Source organism: Mercenaria mercenaria, chromosome 3 (assembly GCF_021730395.1).
Source record: "Mercenaria mercenaria strain notata chromosome 3, MADL_Memer_1, whole genome shotgun sequence".
Classification (NCBI taxonomy): domain Eukaryota; kingdom Metazoa; phylum Mollusca; class Bivalvia; order Venerida; family Veneridae; genus Mercenaria; species Mercenaria mercenaria.
In genome coordinates this window covers 75,425,366-75,451,784 of record NC_069363.1, presented here as the reverse complement: position 1 = coordinate 75,451,784, position 26,419 = coordinate 75,425,366, and the positions used below count along the sequence as shown (strand labels likewise).

The 26,419-nt window shown below is 35.4% G+C and overlaps 1 protein-coding gene across 1 annotated transcript in view; it reads left to right on the top strand.

Moving 5' to 3' along the window:
* The window catches only part of LOC123525678 (synaptonemal complex protein 2-like), a 104,672-nt gene that overhangs the window by 4,206 nt on the left and 74,047 nt on the right, over positions 1-26,419 (top strand). Inside the window, exons 2-10 of the mRNA XM_053538929.1 lie at positions 7,342-7,447; positions 8,758-8,899; positions 10,349-10,440; positions 16,887-16,911; positions 19,070-19,155; positions 22,445-22,533; positions 23,232-23,266; positions 24,250-24,392; positions 26,006-26,061. Coding sequence (XP_053394904.1) covers positions 7,346-7,447; positions 8,758-8,899; positions 10,349-10,440; positions 16,887-16,911; positions 19,070-19,155; positions 22,445-22,533; positions 23,232-23,266; positions 24,250-24,392; positions 26,006-26,061 — 770 coding nt within the window. The 5' untranslated portion in view covers positions 7,342-7,345. The remainder of the gene's footprint in view (positions 1-7,341; positions 7,448-8,757; positions 8,900-10,348; positions 10,441-16,886; positions 16,912-19,069; positions 19,156-22,444; positions 22,534-23,231; positions 23,267-24,249; positions 24,393-26,005; positions 26,062-26,419) is intronic.

Here is a 26,419-nt window from a genome sequence, read left to right as displayed (position 1 = left end):
TTTGACTGGGGCATTCTTTTTAAGAAAAGTCAAACTGCACGAAAGAGTTGTTTCCCTTCAACTACAGGAACCTCTTCCTATAGGTAAGGGAGATCACTTTGTAGAATATTGAAGAAAAGAGCTATTATTTTATTAGTCTGATTTCTTTATTTCTAAAGCATCAACTTCAAATACTTATGCGGCATTATCGTTAATTTAACATATTTAAATGCACAGCAACCGAATATTGCTTTTATAAAACATTCACCAAAATCACACTATATGCAGTAAGATGCGCATACTGCCACTTTAACAAACGTAAAAGGCTTCAAATTTCAAGCAAGTTAGTAAATGGAACATTACAATTTTTAAAATGAAGAGCCAAGGAGAATCTTTAAAAAACTTGATTGTCTTGACGAATCCAAATATTCAAGAAAATTATAAAAAGAGGTGGTTGGAGAGGTGGAGGTCTAAACGAAATTGAATCACATCTAACAGTTTCCGCAACTAAATAAAGAATGATTACTCAGCTAGCAATTGATTCATATAACCATGTGACATAAAGGAATGGTTCTCATTGGCTCCTATTTATGATACGATTAACATAAACCCCTTCGTTGATCAATGAGTCATGGTTTTAAAAACATATAGGCAGAACAGAATAAGAAACAAGTACATAAAACATTTTATACATATATAAAATATATTTATTTACTGACTGACATACAAAAACGTGTTTCTTCTCTTGTAATCTGATGAAAGCTATCATGTACTGATTGAGTCAGTATGTAGAGATGGTATCTTAAATTTCAAATTGCACCTGATATAAATTTCTGTTGAAAACTTAATACCGGATTACCTCAGTTATATTATGGTTTAACTTTCATACTTCATTTTTCATGCTGAAAGGCAATATTTAATCCCCAAAAAAAATGATCCTACTTTGAAAAGTGAAGCCAGTGACAGATAACTCTTCTAGGACTATTTAGCTATGTGAACAAAGTATGCATAGATTCGGATGTGTTTCCCAAAAATATAGTTTACTTCAAGATCTATGAATAATCATTCAAACAAAAAAGTTGAGCATTATCTTTTATTTTTAAACAAAATTATTCAAAGACAATTAATTTTATTCATTACTGCCGATTATTTACAGGTATTGTATGATCACAGGAAAGAAAACATTTTTCGTGAGAAAAAATATAAATAGACTATAAAAATTTTACGACATCGAATCCTTCAACATTTTACAAAATTCGTTTGCCAAGAATAATCAAGGCCTCAAAATGTATGAGTTAAAAACAGAGCGATATAAAAATGTATATTCTAGCTGATGGTCACACCAAAACCATACCAAAAACTGTGCAGAAAGAAGTTTTTTCACTTTTTATGACACGCACCTTGTGTTCACAAATGTACCTAATTTGCATATTGAACGAGGCGTGCGGAATCGCATTTACCTTGCGGAATCTACCGTTACAGAAACTTTTGTTTATATAATGCAGACGTTCTTTAGTATAAATAAAATGGTTGTGTTAGTTAAAAAGAAATAACAATCACCTTTAATCTTTAGCTAATCCATCAAAATAACGAAGCCAGTTTCGCTGTCAAAAGTTCCCGTGTATTGTACTGTACGGTGATATGTTAAAATATTGCAAGCGTGAGATAAGCGATATGCGCTTCAGTTTTTGCACCTGATTTGTTGTTGTTGTCGTTGAATATGTAACCTTAGGTACCATCTATACAGTATGTATGCCCTGTTCTTGTTATTCCGAGTCCCTTAACCTGTATTTCAGTTCTTGTTAGTAACAGATTTAAGTTTCAAAAGAGATTTTGCTATAGTTTGATAATCCAACATTTAAACTTAAAAAATCCCCATGAAAAAAAAATCTAAGGATTAATGTCCAGGCCTTTTTTTCATCAATTTGGGAATGCCACCGACACCGGTGGAATTGGGAAAATGCTCTCGGAAATTGTCTTAATTGGGACAATTTGCAGAATACCTAAAATCTACATAAATGTGTTTTTGTGTGAAATATTAATGAATTGCATTTCAGGAATTGTTCAGCAGTATTATAATTTACTTAAATATACATACAAATTAGCAAAACTATCTTAAAACACCAAAAAACCCTAAAAAGTATAATCAATTGGGAATTTTAAATTAAACTTTGGGGAAAAAACATACTTTTTTGAATTGGGATTACCTCCTTTTACCGGAGGTAGATTTATAGAGGAAAAAATCCCTGATGTTGATGAATGACCCCAGTGTTTTTTTTTCCACTAGTTTGGGAATGGGGCCGGGGCCTTTACAATTGGGAAAAATGCGTCGTAAAACACAGATACCGGATTTTATATTTCAGAATTGATGAACTAACAATACTATTTAGGCAAGTTTTATAGTAAAAGATAGTACAGTTATCATATTTATTCATTAAAGATAAAAAAAAATCTTCTACAAGCAAATATTCATCTCTCATTGAGCTTGCAATACAACAGACATGACGTACTGTATCTCGTGTTTCATTATAACTTAGATCGTTACCTTAATCAGTCATCGCTGACGTTATTATTGTTAGTTTTTCTTTATTTTTACTTTCGGTTTGATCATTTAAACCACACTTACACAGAACTTAAGTCACAATAAGATCTTAATGTTTCCTTTAGAAAACCGGCTAGATTCCATCAGGGGTTCTAGAGTTCTAAAGTTTTGGCCCTTTCAGCCATATAGAGGTTTCATTTCTGCTTTGATTTGATATAAACTTGCACAGAATGATTATCTTGATGATATTTAGGCCTTGATCGAAACTGGGTCATGTTGGGTCAAAAACTAGGTCATCAGGTCAAATCAAAGGAAAAGCTTGTTAACACTCTTCAGGCCACATTTATGACCCTATCTTCATGAAACTTAGTCAGAATGTTTATCCTGATGATTCCTAGGCCAAGTTCGAAACTGGGTCATACATTGTGTATGGGGTCAAAAACTAGGTCACCCAGTCAAATCAAAGGAAAAGTGTGTTAACACTCTTGTTCATTTGATATGCATGAAATTTGGTCAGAATGTTTGTCTGCATGAAATATTGGATGTATTTTTATACGCCCGTTTGAAAAACGGGACGTATTATGGGAATGCCCCTGGTGGGCGGGCGGCGTCCACAGACTTTGTCAGCAGCATATCTTCATCATGCATGGAGGGATTTTGATGAAACTTGGCACAATTGTTCACCATCATGAGACGGAGTGTCATGCGCAAGAACCAGGTCCCTAGGTCTAAGGTCAAGGTCACACTTAGAGATCAAAGGTCAAATTCAAGAATGACTTTGTCCGGAGCATATCTTCATGCATGGAGGGATTTTGATGTAACTTGGCACAATTGTTCACCATCATGAGAGGGAGTGTCGTGAGCAAGAACCATGTCCCTAGGTCTAAGGTCAAGGTCACACTTAGAGGTCAATGGATATAAGAATGAAAACTGTCCGGAGCATTTCTTCTTCGTGCAAGGAGGGATTTTGATATAACTTGGCACAAATATTCACCACCAAAAGATGGAGTGTCATGCGTAAAAACCAGGTTCCTAGGTCAAAGGTCAAGGTCACACTTCGAGGCCAAAGGTCAGATACAAGAATGACTTTGTCCGGAGCATTTCTTCTTCATGCATGGAGGGATTTTGATGAAACTTGGCACAATTATTCACCATCATGAGACGGAGTGTCTTGCGCAAGAACCAGGTCCCTAGATCTAAAGTCAAGGTCACACTTAGAGATCAAAGGTCAGATTCAAGAAAGACTTTGTCCGGAGCATATCTTCTTCATGCATAGAGGGATTTTGATGTAACTTGGCACAATTGTTCACCATCATGAGACGGAGTGTCATGCACAAGGACCAGGTCCCTAGGTCTAAGGTCAAGGTCACAGAGGTCAATGGATATAAGAATGAAAACTTTGTCTGGAGCATTTCTTCTTCATGCATGGAGGGATTTTGATATATCTTGGCACAAATGTTCACCACTAAAAGACAGAGTGTCGTGCGCAAAAACCAGGTCCCTAGGTCAAAGGTCAAGGTCACACTTTGAAGCCAAAGGTCAGATACAAGAATGAATTTGTCCGAAGCATTTCTTCTTCATGCATGGAGGGATTTTGATGTAACTTGACACAATTGTACACCATCATGAGATGAAGTGTCATGCGCAGGTCCCTTCTTTAGAATTACTTGCCTTTGTTGTTACTATAAATAGCTTATATTGTAACTTTTTAAACGCCTGTTTGAAAAAACGGGACGTATTATGGGAACGCCCCTGGCATGCGGGTGGATGGGTGGGCGGCGTCCACAGACCTTGTCCGGAGCATATCTTCTACATGCATTGAGGGATTTTGATGAAACTTGGCACAGTTGTTCACCATCATGAGACGGAGTGTCGTGCGCAAGAACCAGGTCCCTAGGTGTAAGGTCAAGGTCACACTTAGAGGTCAAAGGTCAAATTCAAGAATGACTTTGTCTGGAGCATATCTTCTGCATGCATGGAGGGATTTTGATGAAAGTTGGCACAATTGTTCATCATCATGAGACGGAGTGAACCAGGTCCCTAGGTCTAAGGTCAGGGTCACACTTAGATGTCAAAGGATACAAGAATGAAAAATTCGAGAATGACTTTGTCCGGAGTGTATCTTCTTCATGCATGGAAGGATTTTGATGTAGCTTGGCACAGTTGTTCACCATAATGAGAGGGAGTGTCATGTGCAAGAACCAGGTCCCTAGGTCTAAGGTCAAGGTCACACTTAGAGGTCAAAGGATACAAGAATGAAAACTTTGTCCGGAGCATATCTTCTTCATGCATGAAAGGACTTTGATGTAGCTTGGCACAATTGTTCACCACCATAAGACGGAGTGTCATGCGCAAGAACCAGGTCCCTAGGAGTAAGGTCAAGGTCACACTTAGAGGTCAAGGATACAAGAATGAAAACTTTGTCCGGAGCATTTCTTCTTCATGCATTGAGGATTTTGATACAGCTTGGCACAAATGTTCACAAGCATGAGACGGAGTGTCATGCGCAAGAACCAGGTCCCTAGGTCTAAGGTCAAGGTCACACTTAGAGGCCAAAGGTCAGATACAAGAATGACTTTGTCCGGAACATTTCTTCTTCATGCATGGAGGGATTTTGATGTAACTTGGCACAATTGTACACCATCATAAGACGGAGTGTCATGCACTGGTCCCTTCTTTTGAATTACTTCCCTTTGCTGTTACTATAAATAGCTTATATTGTAACTTTTTCATTACAAGTCGTAGGGAAAAATCGAGACCACTTTTCTGTAGTACAACATGCATGTTACATCCAATTCTGAGGTGTATTTTGAGTTATCTCTACCTGGTAAGGATTTTTGTATGGACTTGTAATTGTTTTTTTTTTTTTTTACTCTCTCTCTTTAAAGATTAACTTCCCTTAGTTGTTACTATAAATAACTTACATTGTAACTTTTTTATAATTGACCGTAGGGAAAAACCAAGACCACTTTTCTGTGGTGCAACATAGATGCTGCTTTCAAATTTTAGGTGTATTTTAAGGTATCTCTACCTGGTAAGGAGTTTTTATGTGGATTTAGAAAAACAAAAGAATTACAATAATTACTACCACAAAATTAAAATTCCATTTGCAAATACAGGTGCTAGTGTAAAGAAATTTGCTGTCACGGGCGTATATTTTGACATTCTGGCACTCTTGTTGATTCTATCTTCATAAAATTTGGTCAGGATGTTTGTTGTCATGAAGTCTTGAACAGTTTCAAATCTGGGTCACGTGGGGTCAAAAAAACTAGGTCAAATCAAAGGAAAAGCTTATATACACTCTAGAGGCCACTTTTTTGCTCCAGTCTTCCTGAAACTTTGGCAGAGTGTTTGTTTATTATGAAATTTTGGACAAGTTCGAATCTGGGTCATGTTGGATAAAAACTAGGTCACTAAGTCAAATCAAAGAAAATGCTTGTTTACACTCCGCCAATCTTAATGAAAATTGGTCAGAATATTTGTCTCCATGAAATCACTAGGTAAAACATGTTTACACTGTTATGGTTTGTTACTCAGGTGAGCGACCTAGGGCCATCTTGGCCCTCTTGTTTCTGTTTAGTCCATAACTCTTGCCATTCATTAAGGGATTTTAATATAACTTAATACAAATGTTCCCCATGATGAGAAAATGTATCATGCGCAAAACCCAGACACCAAGCTCTAAGGTCAAGGTCACACTTGGGGGTCATAGGTCAACAGGGCTTTTTTCCTGTCCAGTCTGTAACTCAATAATCATTAAAGGGATTTTAATATTACTTGGCACAAATGTACCCTATAATAAGATGATTATGTTGTGCACAACTTTCAGACCCCTGGTTTAAAGGTGAAGGTCACACTTGGCAGTCAAATGTTAACATGGCATGAAGAGGGTCTGTCTTGTGTCTGGTCCAGAACTCTGTCATCCGTAAAGGGATTACATTATTACTTGGCAAGTTGGCATAAATGCTTCCAATTATCAGACGTGTCGTGCACAAAACCTGGAGTCCTATCTCAATGGTCAAGGTCACATTTGGAGATCAAAAGCAAATAGGTTTTTTTTTTTTCTTTCTGGTCCATAACTCTGCCATCCATGGAGCGATTTTAATATTACATGGCACAAATGTACCCCATGACAAAACAATGTGTCATGGGCAACACCTAGACCCCTAACTCAAAGGTTAAGGTCAAAGGTTGATATGGTCTTTTTTTCTTGTATGATCAGTCAGTGTCATCCATAAAGGGATTTTGATATTACTTAGCACAAATGTCTAACTCAAAGGTCAAGGTCACTGTCAGAGTTCAATAGGATTTTTCCCCTTTCTGGTCCATAGCTCTGTCAACAATTAAGGGATTTTAATATTACTTGACACAAGTGTTTGTCGTAATGAGACAAAGTGTCATGTGCAACAGCTAGACTGCTAGTGCAAAGGTCAAGGTCACACCTGAAGGTTAAAAGTCAACAGTGATCTTTTCCTGTGCAGTCTGTAAAATATTTTTATATTTATACGCTATGTGTCGTATGGACCCAATTAAAAAATTGGATGGTGTATTTTCTTCAGAATTACTTCCCTTTATTATGATGACTAATCTTTGACAGATATCAGATCATTATGTTATACTGCAGAGTCAGCAGTAGAGAAATTTAGGTTCCTTCCGGTAGGGGACTTTGTATTGCATGGCAATACTTCATTCACTTGTTGTATTTGGGGTCAGTAGGCCAAAGTGTTCTTGAGACTGAAAATGGGAATGGCCATCTTAAAGGCATACCTGTTTTGCGAAGAGCTTTTGTTTTCATTGACACATCTCTAATTTTATTACAGTAATATGGAGAGTGTAAGCAAACTTGTGAGACATTTTGAAGAGGGCTGTCTGTCTACAGCGGCTTTAGAAGATATCAACAAAGATCATATTTCAAAAGCAATAAAGGTAAACAAATATGCTACTGAAACTTTATAGTGTGGGGCAAGTGAGATGTAGTTTCAGCACGACTTTTTAGCTCACCTGAGCATAAAGTACTCATGGTGAGCTGTTAAGATCATTGAATGTTTCTGGTCCTTCCGTCAATCCAAAATTTCTATAAAGAACATCTCCTAATCCGATTTTCCTGTTTCAACCAAATCTTTTTAAAATGGGGTCGCTTTGTCCCTTTTAGAGGCCACTATAGTGAAAAAAATAGGAAAGTCTTTAAACAACTTTGCCTGAACCACTTTATGAATGCAGCGATTTTTTTTGCCATTTTGGGAAAGCGTCCGCGTCCGGACGATTTGGGAAAAATAGCGTCGTTTTCATCCTAATTGGGAATTTTGTGTAACATACAAAATTACAATAACCCCTTTCCTGGATCTAATTGAGTTACACTAGAGCTAGTGTTCTGATCATCACAACATGATACAGTGGCCTGACTCTGAGATAACGATGGTTGTTCTAAAGGCACACACTCTGGCACAAATTCAGCCGGAGTTACACAAGAGTTCTCCTGACTCTGACATGAAAACGACACCGGTGTCGACGATTCAACGGACGTTTACTCAGTCAGAACAGGCTGTGAAGATGCCCGTGAGAATCTGAACTCCACAAGGCTTTTGCAGCCAGCAAGCTTAGATTTTGTTAGCCTTTGAACATTATATTTGCTGTTGTGACTCATTGTTCGCACAGTTTATCACTGGTTCTACAGAAAAAGATCGTGGAAACCGGTTACTGAAAACAATGCATGGTGCGATTGATTAAATTCGCGCTTGTGATGACAGAGAACATGTTCTAAATTTTAATCGAGTATTTGCCCTTTGGTCAAAATTAGCAAACACTCGATTAAAATTCGGAACATATTTTCTATAATCGGCGAATTTCACGATGTCGGGACAGCAGCCGTTTCAAAAATGTTTGTAGGCCATTTTTGGGGATAATTTGGTCTGAAATTGGGAAAAATGGTCATTATTTTCAATTGGGAAAGGGTCCGTTTTACGGACCCTATTAAAGAAGGAAAAAAATCGCTGGAATGTTTATCAAACTTAGTATGTAGCATCATGATATTTAGGTCCTATCTCAGTTTTGTTCAGCTGGCCTCATCTAGGGGCATCTAGAGTTAAAAGTAGAAAAACCTTTATACGAGATTAAGTGCCTGACAATAGTTCTTACACACTCTTTCATGACAATCCTCTAATACTTTTCTGACTATTCAATATATTTTGTAAAATGTGCTTTACAGATGTGTCTCAAATGCATTTTTCTGTATACAGGAGCTGCAGTTCTATATTGTTAGACTGGATGATGACCTTTTACAGCTACAAGATTTTTTAAGTTCGTTACAGTACTTGGTGAAACACAACAATAGCTGCTATGTCCATCTGTTTGATCAAGGTCTACTTAGTTTGATGAAAGGTAATTCAAAGAGTGTTGATCAGATATAAAGACTCAGTTTAACTATTTGTTATTGACTTAATATGTTGTTATATACACCCACTTTGGTCAAATTGGATGTATTATGTGATGGTGTTTGCTCTTCCCATCGTATTTGGTGTACGGGGCATTACTTGAAAACTATTCAGGTTAAAGACTTAAAGGTGGTCAATCACATTTAAACAACATTTAATGACATTTTTTACTTTTTGTATATTCTGGTAGAGAATTATTTAAGGAACAAAAAGACCGATTACATAGAGTTAGATTCCTATTTGAAATGTATATTTTATTATTTTTATAAATTTTTGTAATTACTCCCCTTTAATATGAAAGTATATAAAAAGCATCTAAATGCATAATTTTTAATGCAAATATTTTACAAATATATTACAATATGTCTAATATTTATACATTTCCTTAGGCAAAGTATGTTTATCAAATTTATACTTATGATAAAATAACTCTATCTTGGTTGGGCAACCAGGATAGGAAAATGAAATTTTAAAAATACCTCCAGTGAAAATCTAATTTGTATTAAGTGTTAAGTGAACATAAATGAGTGTAAATGATCAGATGCTAAAGTTTCGAACAAATCCGTTACATGGCCAAAATCTGATTATCCACCTTTAAAACTTACTGCATAGGTATGTGACAATGGGAGGATATGAAGAGCCCAAGAACCTGATTGGTTGGTCTGTTGTAAAGGTTACAATTAACCCCAAAGGTCAAATCTGACGTAAACCAGGCATGATTGTGTAGGTTGTGATGATGACAACTTGCATTTAGCACATGAACTGGGTTAAGGAAGGTAGGTAGGTCGTAGGTAACTGTCATGACTGGAGATCAAAGGTCAAATTTGTCCCAGGGGCTCTGGAATTGTGGCTCTTGAATTGAGAAGAATTGATAGTGTCTTCTCTCTAACTCGAGTATTTCGTATCCTGTGTTCACCAAACTTGGTCATAATGTTCATAGGCATATCTCACATCAGTTTGATAACCAGTAGTATCATCAAAGTTCTTGGCAAAAGTTATTTTCTGGGACTAGTGTAATTTGTGACAGTTTGCAACTCTTGTTCTGTTAACATACTGAGAAAATTAGTACTAATGTTATAAGATTTTATTTCAGCTATCCTTGAATAGTCTTTGACTACAAAAAATTGCCTGTTGTGAAAATTTGAGGACATTGACCCCATGCATTACAAGCCATGCATTAAAATTAAGGGTCTGTTCAGGGGTCCTGGTTTTCCAGGCAGCATTCTTAAAATGATCGTTTAGTTGCTGGAGAGCTTTCTTCAAAATTAAGTGAAAATAACATGTCAAAGTTTGTATAAGATGAACTGACTGAGTTGGGGAAATCATTTCCATCTGTTTTGCTGACATTAGCATACATGATTGTTTTGATGTACAGATTTTGCTATTTATATTTCAGTGGTTTTTCAGCAAGTCCTCAGGAAATTATTGCGAGATGGTCTTTCACAAAACCTGCAGTATATTATTGAACTGTGCACAGAGACATCTAATGTACGTATTTAAATCTTTAGAGAGAGAGACTCAATCCCACTGATTCCTTATCTTTCATATTAATAAGTAAAGAGAGAATTCCTTATGAATGTAAATCATATCCAAGCAATGGTTAAATCTTAATATTCTCCTGCAAAATAGGCAGCATAGTTATTCTTGATGGTTTTTCTTGAAATCTATGGGCTTGACTTTAATCACACCCTATAAACGACTGTATTTCCCCTCTTCCTCTTGCGAGTGATCAAAACAATAAACTGACATCTAAACGTTGAAAAACAGCATTTTAAAGTGACTGATTTGCTTTAAAGGTATATATATTTACATTTTATTAGAACCTGAACATGACTTGTTTCTGTATATAATGTGCTAGTCTGATGACAGGTAGAATTATAGCAAAAAACTCGATTGATCACTGATTTTGTCGAGAAATTATACATTGTCAGCGTCAAAAGTACTTATTTTCTTGCTTGAAGAATGACCTATATGTAAATTCCACTGTTTCATGGATAAAGAAACAAAACTAGTTCGGTAAAATGAAATAAAACCATTGATAAATACTCGAATTTGTTTATAACCGTAAAGGAAAGAAAATTCAATGCTATTTCCTGACTGTATGCATGCTTGCTTAATTTCTGTAGAAGTGCTTGTGAGTTTGGTATAAAGACTGTATGCCTGTTTGTGAGTGACTTCTTTAAAAAATATCGGCGTTTCCTATGCTCCTGTAGTATTTCTTCATATTTAGAACCCGCAAACAATGTTTGAAGGAGGGTGTTATAAAGCAGTCACCATGCAGTCTGTCTGTTCGATCTGTTTAATATGTGTCCTCATATATTTAGTCGTGCAATTTCTTTTCTGTCGTTGTCGGGTATTTTTCCCGATATCTGGAGTAATGGTGTTATTTACCTTTGTACAAGAATAAGGGTAGCATTGATAACCCTGACAATTACAGGGGCATAACTATATTAAGCTGTTTTGGAAAGTTGTTCACATCTTTATAAAACACTAGGTTAAACACTTTTGAGGTCAATATCATATTGTGTGAAGAACAGGCTGGATTTAGAAAACATTATAGCCCTGTTGATCATATATTTTCTTTAAAATTGTTAATAGATATGTATTTTGTCAATAATAAAAAACTGTACTGTGCTTTTGTGGATTAACCAAATTTCCCTCAACTCAGTCAATCGTATTGCTCTGTGGCGAAAGATTCTAAGTTAAAGTATTGATGGTAAATGTTTTAAAATTATTCTCAACATGTATGATAAAGCGAAGTCTTGTGTAAAATCAAACAATACTCTGTCTGATTTTTTTTGTGATACAGGAGTTAGACAAGGTGAAAATCTCTTTCCTATTCTATTTTCTTTATTCTGGAATGATTAATAGCTTTTTGTCTAGTAAATTTCATGGTCTTCAGTTATTTTCTGATAATGCTAGTCATATATTAAATGATAACGATTTTGAAGTTTTCTTCTTCAAGTTATATTTGCTATTATATGCTGATGACACAGTCACATTACCAGAGACCCCTAATGACCTCCAGTCAGCTCTTCATGCTATGTCAGAGTATTGCACCTCATAGGGGCTAAAGTTGTCATATTTTGGAAAAATAAGAGAGGTATACGTAATGCTTAAGTATTTCAATTTGAGAGTGGTAATATTTTAGAAATTGTTGACTACTTCTCATACCTAGGTATTCAATTTTCATTCAATGGCAAGTTCGGTACAACTGAGGCTCATTTAGTTGATCAAGCACGCAAAGCTATGTTTGCAGTTATTAGTAAATTCAGGAAGTTGTTTTTAACTATTTATTTGCAGTTGCACCTTTTCGATACCATGGTTACTCCTTTTGTCTTGTACGGCTCAGAGGTATGGGGGAGGGGTTGAAAATTTAGATATTGTTGATATATTTCAGTTGAAACATATAAAACTTATTTTAAATTTGAAGCAGAGTACCCCTAATAACATGTTGTATGGTGATCTTAGTATTTTACCACTTTCGAGTCGTATTAAGTGTAGAGTGTTAACTTTTTGGAGTAAGTTAATAAACTCCAAAGAAAATAAAATTTGTAATATTTTGTACAGAACTTCTCTCACTGTCTCACAGACGAAACAAGAAATTTAACTGGTTATGTTATTTTAAAGAAATTCTTGATTCTTTTGGTATATCTAATTAGTCGTTAGATCAGAAGATTCGCTCTTGTAACTCCTTCAGAAATGTTGTTAACACTTGAATTAAAAATCAGTTTATACAAAACTGGAACTATTCAGTTAATAACCCAAGCAAATGTTTAAATTATAGAATGTATAAACACGAATTTGTATTTGTAAAATATTTCAAGCTTTTACCTTTTGACCTTAGCATTTCACTTTGTAAATTCAGATGCATGAATCATGTTGCCAATTGAAAAAGGTAGATTTGAAAACAATGCAGGAGAACAAAGTACTTGTCATTTGTGTAACAGTAACATATTTAGGAGATGAATTTCCTTTTTATTACAAAGATATATTTCAATGTTGATAACAAATGTAATATATTTTTTCTATCAATATAATATTCATCTATATATCTAATATATAGATGAATATTATTTTAAATATCCAGATACTCTCAAATTTTCTGACCTTATGAACAATTACAATAAGAATACTTTGTTAAAACTGGCTGTTTCCTGTAAGAAAATTATGTCTGCTTTTAGATAAATAGTTAGTTTTCGTCCTCCACATTATCAGTTACTTCTGCAACGAGGTTTTACATGTCAATCTGATTTTGTTACTATGACTTGTTATTGTTACAATTGTTGTCAGAGGCCCTTATGAGCATTGACTTGATTAATAAATTGTAAACTGTAAAAAGCAATGAAAACGACCAAATCCGCAAGGACATATTCCTGGCGTGTGTGCGTTATCTCTATCAAATGCAAACTATTTCTAACATGAGAAATAGCGGTAAATCTTGACAGTCAGTAAACATGACGGCTGTACTTGTAACGATAACATGTTTATTTTATTATTGAGAAACGGGGTTAAACCATTAGGCCATTAAGCTATTTTGTGCTGCTTTTGAATCTTGTTGACTGATTCACCATGAAGTTAACTCTGAATTACTAATAAGGACTTAATCGACTTTTCCGATAATATATTCGTTATCCTTTTCTATTTATACGTTCATCCGCAGGATACTTGCGGGTGAAATAGTTTTGTTTGTTGTTTTTAAATCAGAGGATCATTTTCCTGCAGACGGACAGACAGACGGGGGGTCAACCTATAGTCCTCTCCTGTCTTATCTCACTGATATTTTGAAATCGTAAGGTAACATTACTTCGTGTGATTTCCATAGGGAATCGACGATTAATTTTTTGCAAGACATGGTAGGGACCTTGTGTATACATTCAGTTTCTAATTCGTATTTCATGATAGTATATGTGTGTAAAGCCAACTCTGAACACTTGCATGTAAACGATGCTGAAGCATTCAATTAATTATTTAATTAAGTAGGATAGCGAGTCACAGACTTATAACTGATCAGAAGAAACTTTTTGTATTTTGTATGCATACTTTTTATTTCATTTACGCATTTTAAGGACATAAATCGCCTTTTGTAATCGCAAGATGGAATACAGTATCACTCGCAAATACGAATTTAGATCAAATATCAAAATTGGCAAGCCGGCATACAGTAAATGTTTTTTCACCGACTAGAGAAAAATTAATTTCATTCAAAAACGCAACAGAAACAAAACATTTTATTTACATACATTTATGGAGTATGCATACTTATTACAGAAAACATGATGGATAATTGGATTACAAATCAATCTGGTGTGATATTCATCAATTTTGTGACTTGGTCGAGAGAATTTTCATGCAATGAGTGTGATCAGTCAACATTTTTTAAACATTACCTGTCAGTTGCATTTATTATATCATCATATTCACATATTTATGTTAGACTTATCGTTTAACTTAAATACACATACAGTGTAAAGTCAAATAATGAATTTAATGACGATTCTTACCTTTTCCGTGTCATTTTATTGTTTTGATCACTCGCAAGAGGAAGCGGGGGATACAGTCGTTTATAGGGTGTGTTAATAGTAACGCAGTTGTAATGGGAATCTCTTAAGGTAGGATTACATAGTTGATGCTGATGAACATCAAATTTAGTCTTAAAGAATTAAAATGTATTTCACATGATAAATGTAAGTGTTAAATTCATTGGTTAATGAGGAATACAATGTTCAGAATTAATTAATTGTTGGTACAGAGAAATTCATTACAAAGCTCCTGCATTAAAATGAATCTGTATTATGTTTGACTGGTAAATGTTTGCATGTGTTTCAACACAAGTAGAACAGTCATGTGATCAAGTTAATGGGTCTCATACTTTCTTTTACTGTTAGACTTAAAGTTATAAGTCATTCTGATATGAAATACCCATGCACATTTCTGTTAAAACACAGAAATCTGACGTCACAAGGCTGGACACGAAATTTGGTGCCATACAGTAACAGGCACGGAGAAAGAATGCTACACTTTTTTGTCTACTATTCAGGCTTTCAAGTGGCCCTAAAATTCCTAAAAAATCCTAATTTTTTTAGGCCTCCTTAAAATTCCTAAAAAAACACTCAGAAAGGGCCAAATTCCTAAAAAAAAGCCCTTATTTGTTTAGATTATCCCTAATTTTTTGTAATTTCTACTAACTTAATCTTTTTTTTGCACCAAGTTATGCATATATAATGATACAGTTAATTTATTGAAATTAATATTCTTTAAGATTCATTTACAGAGGATGCTTCTATCGGTTTCCATGAGTTCCTAGCTTCATGAAACATAGATATACTTCATTAAATGATCAGGCCCGCCCCCAAGTTGGCCCCCAAGAAGTGACCTATAATCATCAAAGTTGCACCAAACTATATTGGCAAAGAAATAATATTTCCTCAAAATTTATGCCCAAAAACGCACCAGAGGTCACTATTTCATACCTTTATTTAAAAAATTTCCAGGGGGAGAACCCCCTGACCCCCCTCATATTATAAGAAATTACCCCTCCAGTTCCTCAGAATTTAGATAAAAAATGCACCAGAGGCCACCATTTCATATCTGTATTTCAAAATTTTCCAGGGGGAGAGTCCCCTCACCTCCCTAAAAGTACAGGGATACCCCCTCCCACACATCAAAATTTAGAACAAAAAATGCACTACAATCCAGCATTTCATACCTGTATTTCAAAATTTTCCAGGGGGAGAACCCCCTGACCCCCCCCCCCCCCCACCAAAACAAATTGAGAGGAGTACCCCTCCAGTACCTCAACATTTAGGCAAAAAATTGCACCAGTGTCCACCATTTCATACCTGTATATCAAAAATTTTCATGGGGAAACCCCAATTTTCCCAACACGGACAGAGGCCCCCCTCCGTATCTACCCCCTCTCAGCGCTATGCACTGCACCAGTGATGCATTTTTTCTAAACTGGTGCTCCCCCCATTCAAATATTTCTGGATCCGGGCGTGGTGATGATGAAAAGCAACAATATATATGGTCAAAAGGCAGGCTCGACATGTTGCCTGTGGGCATCTAGTCCTAATTTAGCCCTTATTTTTGGCAAAAATAGCCCTAATTTTCAGCAAAAATAGCCCTAATTTTAGCCCTAATTTTTTGCCAAATATTGCTTGAAAGCCTGACTATTTTATATAAAAAGACGTTTCAGAATTGAAATGATATAAAAGAATGGTATTAAATTTATTCACACACACTGTTTAGGTTGTTATGCATGAAAAATAACTCTTGAGATGTCTATGCATGCCTAAGTTACTCTATATCACATCAACTTATTGTATTTTGCGCCATACATGAATGGTGCTTCCCTATAACCATTTGTTTTATCTTATCTCATTAATATGCCCTGTTGAAATTATTCCACAAGCATATAACCTTGTCATTTTGTTTTGATGTGTGAAAACATAATTTCTTAAATCAGCTAAGTGTTAAGATCTCTGTGGCAGGGTGGTTAAGGTTGCTGACTTCATAACACTTGCCCCTCGCTGACGTGGGTTTGAGCCTCACTCGGGGCATTGAATTATTCATGTGAAGAAACCATCCAGCTGGTTAGCGGAAGGTGATGGTTCTACCCATGTGCCTGCCCGTGATGAAATAATGCACAGAGGGCACCTGGGGTCTTCCTTCAGCATCAAAGCTTGAAAGTCGCCATATGACCAGTAGATGTGCTGGTGAGATGTTGAACCCAACATAAACAAATACAACCGGTGTTAAGTATGGGAATGATGATACACTCATTGTTTGCAATAACTGTTATAAGGTCCCTCTGTTAAAAAAGTCACCTGTTTATTGACATCATAAGCTCTGTTCAGAATAATACAGAATACAAATGCAGGACCATCCTTTCGTAGATCAAATGTATAGAAGATTATTATTTATTCATATAGGTCCTTGCAGATATAAACACAAAGGGTATGAATCTTGAGTTCCTAAAATTAATGGAATGGTTTCAAATTTTGTTTTTCTTTTGACCCAGTGTTTGATACAGTTAGTGTTTATAGTATATTAATTTTGACAGTTACTTGTTTGGAAGTAAATCCTGTTTAAAGGCACTGACCTCCAGATTTTTACTACAGCTGATTTTTCTTTAAAGTTTGAAGTTTGGTCGTATTATGAACATAATGGAACATGAGTTTTTGTTTCTAAACTGTCTTAAAAATGCCAAATCAAGAGAAAAAAGCATGACCAATGCATGTGAAGTTGTGCATCTGGTATTTTGATTGGGATTTTACACAGCCTGACCAGAGTTGTCGCCCTTAACTAAGTCAAAAATATGCATAAAAAGGGCTTAAAAGTTTGTGTCATATGTATCTTAGAAAGTATTTGACATTATAATTGAAGTTGTGCACCTGGTGTTTTGTTTGAGATCTTACTCAGCCAGACCAGAGTTATGTATTTTATAATACAAGATTTTTGGCCCTTGACTTGGTAAAAAATATGCATGAAAGGGCATAAAAACTTGTGTCGCATATACTTAAAAGGTATTTGACTTAATGAAACATTATAGGAATATTATTCGTATGGATGGACGGATAGCTCAGTGGTTTGCACACTGGCCTTCCAATCCTGAGGTCGGGGGTTCGATCCCCGGCAGCTACTCGGGAATTTTCAGAAATGCTTTTCAGTGTTTCCCACCCAACTAGAGGTGTACTGGTCAGGAACCCAGGCAATCCTTGCGTGTATCAGTGCTATACAGAACCAGGCTGTCTATTCGAAACGAGCTAGGCTAAGTTAGCTGGACAAGCCTGTATCTGATTTCTGATCTCTCTGTCGTGGGGGCTTTGTCTCACTCTGTCCCTCTGGTCAGATCGCTCTGTGTCTGTACTAGTAGAGGATGAATTATGCGCCCTGTGTGGCTGCATTTGAACTATGTAAAGCGCCTTTGAACGTGAAATTGATCATGAAAAGGGCGCTATATAAATCTGGTACAATAATAATAATAATAATAATAATAATAATAATAATTCAGCATGTGAAGTTTAGCACCCGAGGTTATGTTCGGGATTTCTATAGGTCAGACCAGAGTTATGACTCTTTTTGAGTCAAAAATATGCATATAAGGCATGCAAGTTTGTATCTCAAGAAGTATAACTGACTTAATGTGATAAAACATTAGAGGATTGTTATATAGCATGTGAAGTTCTACACCTGCTGTTCTGTTCGAGTTTTCAGTCAGCCAGACCAGAGTAATGGTCCTGGACTTAGTGAAAAATACAAATTTAAGTTTGTGTTGCATATATCTTGAAAAATATTTGAAGTTGACTAATGAAAACATTTAGGAATATTATTAGCATGTGAATTCATGCACACAAGTTTTCTTTTGGATTTCACTTTGCAAAACCAGAGTTATGGTCTTTGGTCAAAATATGCATTAAGGGTGTTCTGTGTGCCAGACCAGGGTTATGGCCATTGACTTAGTGAAAAACACATATAAAGTGCATATAAGGTTATGTCACATATATCTCAAGAAATATTTCATCTAGAGTAATGAGATCACGTTCATGGACAGGAAGTTGGGGCACAAGTGACTCCTATAAACCACATTAGTTTTTAGGGTTTTTTAAAGATAATATGTTAATCATGAAGTCTGAAACAAATGCTCTGAAGGTGAACAATTGAGGCCCTCAAATTTTTCAGAAATTGTAGATTAAATTCATATTAAATATTTAATGAACCTTCAGTTAGAATTTCAGAAATTCAACTTATGTGTCTGACGGCCTGACTTGTCTTGTATTTCATTTGATCTGTTAAAAAAGTTGGAAATTTTACTATATATATTTATAGATATACATGAACAGTGCTTCATTAGTTATTTTTGTTGTTGACTTTGTTTCGTCTTCAGGAATTGTAATAAATATTTGTCACAACATATGAGCATTGTTTTCCATTTTATGCATCATATACTTCTTAAGTAAAGATAAGTGTTAATATCAGCAAAATCATTATGTGTGTTGTTCTTGAGTTATGTCTACATGTCCTTACATTTTAGGCAATTTACAATAGATTACTTAACATTGTTTTCAGCTACATGAACCATGTACCTTTTAAATGGAAAATACACTAATTTCAGCAAAATCAAGTGTTGTTCTTGAGTTATGTCCACATTTCCTGGATCTTCTACAAGTGCAGTTGCTGGGTTTCCAAACAAGGTTAGAGGTAAGTTATCATGAATTTAAAGTTTTTTTTATGAAAATAGCAAGAAAGGTGCCAAACTAGATAGCGCAGTAAATATTACAAAGTAATATACTGTTAATATTTATGTAAAAACCACTGAATAAAAATTTCAGAAATGTTGCTATTATAACTATGTATAATGTACTTTGAGTACAGTTAAAGTATCAACACATGCATTGTTGAACTCTCAGTGTTATTCCTGATTGTTAGGCTGTGCCAGTTTAAAAAATGTCAAATGTCTATTAAGATATTGGACCCCTAATAGTAATGTTTAAAAAATGGCATTTGCTTGGTATATTCTTAAAGCTGACCATGTTTGACACTGTGTTGCAAATTTTAAACAACTTTTACCGTGCCATTTTTTGTAAATTTTGTACAATTTATGGTATTTCCTCGCGCTCAAGAAGAGACAAAATTCAGTGTGATGGCCACTACCTAAAACCTTTGCAGAGAATTCATTACAGAATTAATTTTGATAAAAGAAATGTCAAACTATTGTTAAACAATTATAAAACACAAAATAAAACTGTAAAAATCATTTTTTTTAGGGTGCCTCAAGCAAACAGATTTAATGAGACAGAATTCTAACTCTAACATTGAAAAATTAAAGTCGAATCCTGTGGGTCTGTTTTGAATTTTGCTCACTTCATTCAAAAATAACCTTGGGGCAATAGTGAAACCTACCTGCATTTCTTCCACAATATATAATCTAAAGAATGAAGGCAAAATAGAGGACTTTTACCACACGTAACTCACATGATTCGCACAGGTCCTTGAAAGTCCTTGAATTTGATCCTAAGTCCTTGAAAAATCCTTGATTTTTTCTTCCAAAAATCCCCTGAAAAAGTACTTGAATTTTGAAAAAAAAAGGTAGTAAAGTCCTTAAATTTTGCTAAAAACGGGGTAGCAATCGTATTGTAGGGGAAAAATACAAAAAATAAATAATAAATAAGTCAAAACGAGCGAAAAAACGGTGTAAAATAAAAATACATGCACACCCACGGAGGGAACGCTAGTTGAACACCCTTTCGGTACGGAAGTTAGATACGGAATAGCGATTTTCACAACGTTAAAATATTATGCACAAGGTCATTGTAGCGTGACTTATTATAGGTTAAACGTCAGTAATTCAAATCCTTCTTTGTTTCATATAAAAAACGACAACTTCAGGTCGTCTTTACGTATCTTTAGAGAACATCACTTTTTCCTACACCTATTTTTCATGGAAGTTCTATCACAAATTAACGAAAAAATGAAAAGAAAATAGGGGGTTATGTAGTTCCTAGTGAAATGCCAGTCAGTTGTGGTCTGCTACCCTAAAAATGGCGCATATTTGCTCTCGTCCGCGCAATAAACACCTACTTCCGGTTTCGATCTGCAAAACTTGCCATGTGGGGTGTATCAACATGAAAACCGTCTCATTTCATGCAGAATGTATTCTAGTAGTGAAAAATGGTGATTAAAGCACTCGTTCTACACGAATTTGCGCAAAAAATGGGAAAATTAGGATCTATTTATTATGGACTTCTTTCGACTACACCACGGAAGCACATTTTCGACCGAATTACTGACCTTATTCCTCAACAACAACAATGAGTGGCCCAAAAAAAAAAGCAGTGGCTACGATTACGGTACCGTAATCCTAGCCTCTGGTTCTAGAATTACGGAAGTTCCGTATTCCTAGACATCCCTATGAGGATAGGCTAGGATTACGGAAGTATTTAAGAGGCATCAAATATGTGTTAGGACATGCATAAATGACGTTGTAAAATTACTTATTTCACTATTATTTCGTGCTATCGACCCGCTGTTTTGGGTTAATATAAAAAGTTGTTTTTATAGCTCTTTGTATAATCTTAATGGTGGCACGCGGAAATATTACAGAATTATCTATGTTTCATATATACCTGCAATTTTTGTCATCAAATCAACACAAATGGTCTTTAATAAGATACAATATGGTTATAAATAAAAAAAATCAAAGTAGATCTATAGAATAATTTTTTAACCTAACTTTTACCCTCATATTTCTATATTTCCGCAGACCGCCATTAATATAGCGTTTAAGATTATACTAACCCAAAATGGCGGATAGATAACACGGAATAATAAGGCAGGCGCTATTTTAATAAAGTGAAATAAGAAGTTTACAACATCATTTATGCATGTCCTAACATATTTTTGATGTCTCTTAAATACTTCCGTAATCCTAGCCTATCCTCGTAGGGTTGTCTAGGAATACGGAACTTCCGTAATCCTAGAATTGGAGGCTAGGATTACGGTACCGTAATCGTAGCCACTGCCAAAAAATAAATGTAGTTTCGCCAATAAATGGCTTACACAGGATGATTATTCATCGTGGTTAAAGGAGTTTAAGTCAGACAAGCATAAGTGTATGTGATAAACTCATTGATGTCGGAACTATGGGAGAAAGTGCATTGAAATCACACGCGAAAACAAGAAGTGAAGTCCCTTGAGGACAAATTGAAAACTAGTCTTGAGAGCTTGAAAGACTTATAAGAAACATGTACTAAGTATGTATACAGGCAAATATAGCTCATAAAAGGTAATCCCATTGAAGATCTCATAAAGGTTAAGATATGCTATTGTAGCTTATGGAAAATAAAACTGTTCTGTAACTTTTCTTCTGTCATAATGCCTTATGAAGAGCCTAAATGGTTTTGTAATTTAAGATTTAAAGCGATTAAAATAGTCCTTGAAAATCCATAAAAAGTCCTTAAAAAGTCCTTGAAAAGTCCTTGATTTTTTTTGGCCAAGTCCTGTATGAACCATGACTCAGTATTTTTAAAGATGTCTAACTCTACCCCTTCTGATTCAGAGGTAAATTTACATTGAACAGCAAAAAATCGCTTATAAAACGAAATTTTCCCACTTTTGTACAAAACATTCATAAATAGTCTTGAAAGAAGTAAAAACTTACTAAAAAAAAAGGAAAAGTGAAAAAAAAAATTTGGTCCCAGTGGGGTTTGAACATACGCCCCACTGAAAATTGCAGTCAAAGAAGGTTTATAGTAGGAATTGAATACTCTTCAAAAAGGAGATACTCTATTATGGGTCCAATACCTTAACTGTGAAAACCCAAACTAGAAGGAATACATTTTTAGTATTTTGTTTTTAACGTTAACAGTATATTCAGTTTGTATCGAAAATTTGAAGTGAGTTTACACAAGACTTTAAATGCACAGAATGCATTTGTTGCACAATTATAAGAAACAGTAAACTAAACTAATAGATATTATTCTTTTGAAAGGTTCTGAAATCAACAAATACATTATTGGAACAATGTCCAACCACGGTGAAAGAAATTCTGCTGAACAGGGAAGACAATGAGGAAAAAATGTATATTTTAATCTGATTTGCATACATGCTAGTATAGTTTTATTGATAACTGAAAATACAAAATAAGTTATTTTAAACCTGACCTTTTGAAACCTAAAAAAAGTTAAGTGACTGTTTATTATTTTTGTCTATATATGGGTTTAATGCTGTTTTTCAGTAGTATTTAATTTCATTGTGGCAGTTCCTTGACCTTTCTAGTGCTCCTGGAGAAGTTGTAAGTATTGTTCTTAGCAAGTAACTATAAACTTCCCCACATGAATTAGAGGTGGAAGACAAATGGCAGTATACCAGAGTTGGTCAGTCAGTTATCACAGAGAATATAATTTTGTCTCAGCTGCAACCTTGTAATTGGAGGTATTAATCTGTATCTATTGAGCAAACTGGTCAGGTGTCACCACTGTGAAAACTCCCCAATATTGTAAGTTAGCTTCTGAATCTAGAAAAAATTCAAAAAGGTATTAAAATATTCATTGCATTTTATTTTTGCCCTGTAATGTAAAGCATTTTTGGTTCATAGATATGCTAATTATAGTAGCAGATATTATGCTGATTTTTGTAAGATGATATCATGATATCATTGCATTATCATATAAACATTCAGTCAGTTTTTTCAGTGAAAGTGATTTGAAATTCTGTCTTTTGTCTGTTTTAGTATAATCAGGCTTGAGTCGTTCTGTTGATGTTTTTTCTGTTCGCAGATTTGGCCTGGTTGATTTGGTGAAGACTGTAGGAGGTAAGAAATTGCTTCATTTATAACAGTTGGAAGGAACAGTGAAAGTGTACATTCAGGCTGCTTTGAATATGAAGTGTGTGTATTAAATGACAGAAATTAGATGTTTTTCTAAGGGTGGAGATTATAATATTCTTTGAGTCAAGCATTGGAGTACAAGTGTCTGGATTTTGTCAGTTTTTGTGGTGGCGCTTTTACCAATTAGCATGCATTGAGTTTTGTTGAATTTATCCATGTGGGTGATATCTCCATCACTGCTAACTAAAGAGAATGTCAAAACATGTGTTCCTCATTACTTATTAAATTAGAAACTAGGTTGTCATTCATTTATAAATGACTCTGAATCATCTAATGAAAAGTCAGTATTAAATTTAAATCGAACAGCTTAGCTTAGTACATAGAGCAAGAAGTCCACAGTTTGATCCCTGTGGGGTATGTGCACAGTGATGATTTAATAGAAGTCAGTGTGTCAGAATATATATTTCTTTTCCATTGATGTGTTTTTGAGAGATTGTCATTGACTCCAGGGAAAGAAAAAGTCAGTACTGGTGCAGAGTCCAACTTGTTTTTAACTAGATCCGTAGATTGTGCAAAGAATATGAGAGCTATATTGCACTCTAGTTTTTCCATGCCAGCCATCCGATTTGGTTGTTGTAATTGGTATCTCAGAGTAACCACTAGTGGGCATGGATAAAAACTTCTCGCACTTGTTCCCTGTGATAATCTGACATGCTGTACAGGTTTTGCATTTTCCTAAGTTGTGCCCTTGTTAGACTTTCTTGTATACAGTTTTCTTAATGACTAGACTTTTGAATAGTCAAGCATGACTGTCTTACATGGCAGCTCTTTGATATGAAGGTTCTCTTTTATGAGGAGATTAAGTTAGGATGTAGACTGTTCATAAAATTTAGACACATTTAGCCTTTCATAGCAAAATATCGTGAAGCAAATGACAAACTGATTAAAATTAATTTATATTTGTTTAGATTATGAGTTTCAAGTGGGAGTAATTGAGTGTTTGATGCGAATGTTTCCCAGGAAGAGAAGGCATCATTTCGCTTCCAAGTTCTTCTCAGATCAGGACATGCTGGATGGTTTTATGGTCATTAAAGATAAGGATTTTGAAATAGTAAATATAATTATTATGCCCCCCCCCCCCCCCCCCGAAAAAGGAGGGGTATATTGTTTTGCAGATGTCGGTTGGTGTGTAGACCAATCCGTTTCCGGATGCTAACTCAAGAACGCTTGGGCCTAGGATCATGAAAGTTTATAGGGAGGTTGGTCATGACCAGCAGATGACCCCTAATAATTTTGAGGTCAATACATCAAAGGTCAAGGTCACAGTGACCCAGAAAATGATACGGTTTCGAGATAATAGCTTAAGAACGCTTGGGCCTAGGATCATAAAACTTGATAGGGAGGTTGGTCTTGACCAGCAAATGACCCCTATTGATCTTGTGATCAGTTAAGGTTAAGGTCAAGGACACAGTGACCTGGAACAGTTAAAAGGTTTCTGGATGATTACTCAAGCTTGCTTAGGCCTAGGATCAAAAAGGTTGATAGGGAGGTTGGTCATAACCAGCAGATGACCCCTATAGATTTTGAGATCAGTAGGTCAAAGGTCAAGGTCACAGTGACCCAAAACAGTTAAACTATTTCAGGACGATAACTTAAGAACACCTTGGCCTAGGATCACGAAACTTGATAGTGAGGTTGATAATGATCAGCAGATGACACCTATTGATCTTGAGATCAGTTAAGGTCAAGGTCACAGTGACCTGGAACAGTTAAATGGTTTCTGGTTGATAACTTAAGATCACTTAGGCCTAGGATCATAAAAGTTGATAGGGAGGTTGATCATGACCAGCAGATGACCCCTATAGATTTTGAGGTCAGTAGGTCAAAGGTCAAGGTGACAGTGACCCAAAACAGTTAAACCATTTCCGGACGATAATTTGAGAATGCTTAGGCCTAGGATCACGAAACTTATAGGGAGGTTGATCATGACCAGCAAATGACCCCTATTGATTTTGAGGTCAATAAGTCAAAGGTCAAGGTCACATTGACCCAGAATTGTAGAACTTTTTTGTACAGTGACAAAATAATTTCTGTTCCTTGTACAATTACTGAATGCATTAAGGGGGGCATTTCGTGTTCTACAAGCTCTTGTTATATTAAACTTAAGGACAGTTTCTTATATAAAAATTTGCTTATTGTACAACAAGAGTTAAATGAAGCAGTTTATTTCTGTGTGTAAATTGAAAGGTGATTATAACAGAGGGTGATTTTATCCTAGCAAACAATTTAAGTTTGAAGTTGGTTTTACATACATGAGTCAACTTATTGCAGGCTGATAGGTTGGTCTATGGCAAAAAAATTTGTGTCCCAACAACTTCCACACCTTTAAGGTGATATTCACATATTTTTGATATGACTGATACAGTGTAGTACAGACTACAAGAATATGACCGCAAAACTTATTATCTTACTTTGTGGTAAAATGTATAAGTGAAGATAAGAAAAGAAAAGTAAAATATGGTGATGTCAGTTTTCAGGTTTTACACTAGGGATGACTTATTTCCTTTACTTTCACATGATGTGTCTGGCTGTCAAGTTAACTATTTTAGATCAAGATGTGATGTTGCTGTACGTATGACCAGAATGCTCAAATACTGCATGCCCCCGGCTTGCACTAACATTTTATTCCTACGAAAGAAATATGAAAAACCTGTTTCATTTCAGGATTGCAGGCGTTTTCTGAACTCTGTAAATGCACAGTCAGAGGATCCAAACAAAGGGTATGTTTTCATTCTTATACATATAATTTTGTCTCCCCCAGGAGACATATTGTTTTTGCCCTGTCCGTCCGTCCGTCCGTACGTCACACTTCATTTCCGAGCAATAACTGGAGAACCATTTGACCTAGAACCTTCAAATTTCATAGGGTTGTAGGGCTGCTGGAGTAGACGACCCTTATTGTTTTTGGGGTCACTCCGTCAAAGGTCAAGGTCACAGGGGCCTGAACATTGAAAACCATTTCCGATCTATAACTAGAGAACCATTTGACCCAGAATGTTGAAACTTCATAGGATGATTGGTCATGAAGAGTAGATGACCCCTATTGATTTTGGGGTCACTCTGTCAAAGGTCAAGGTC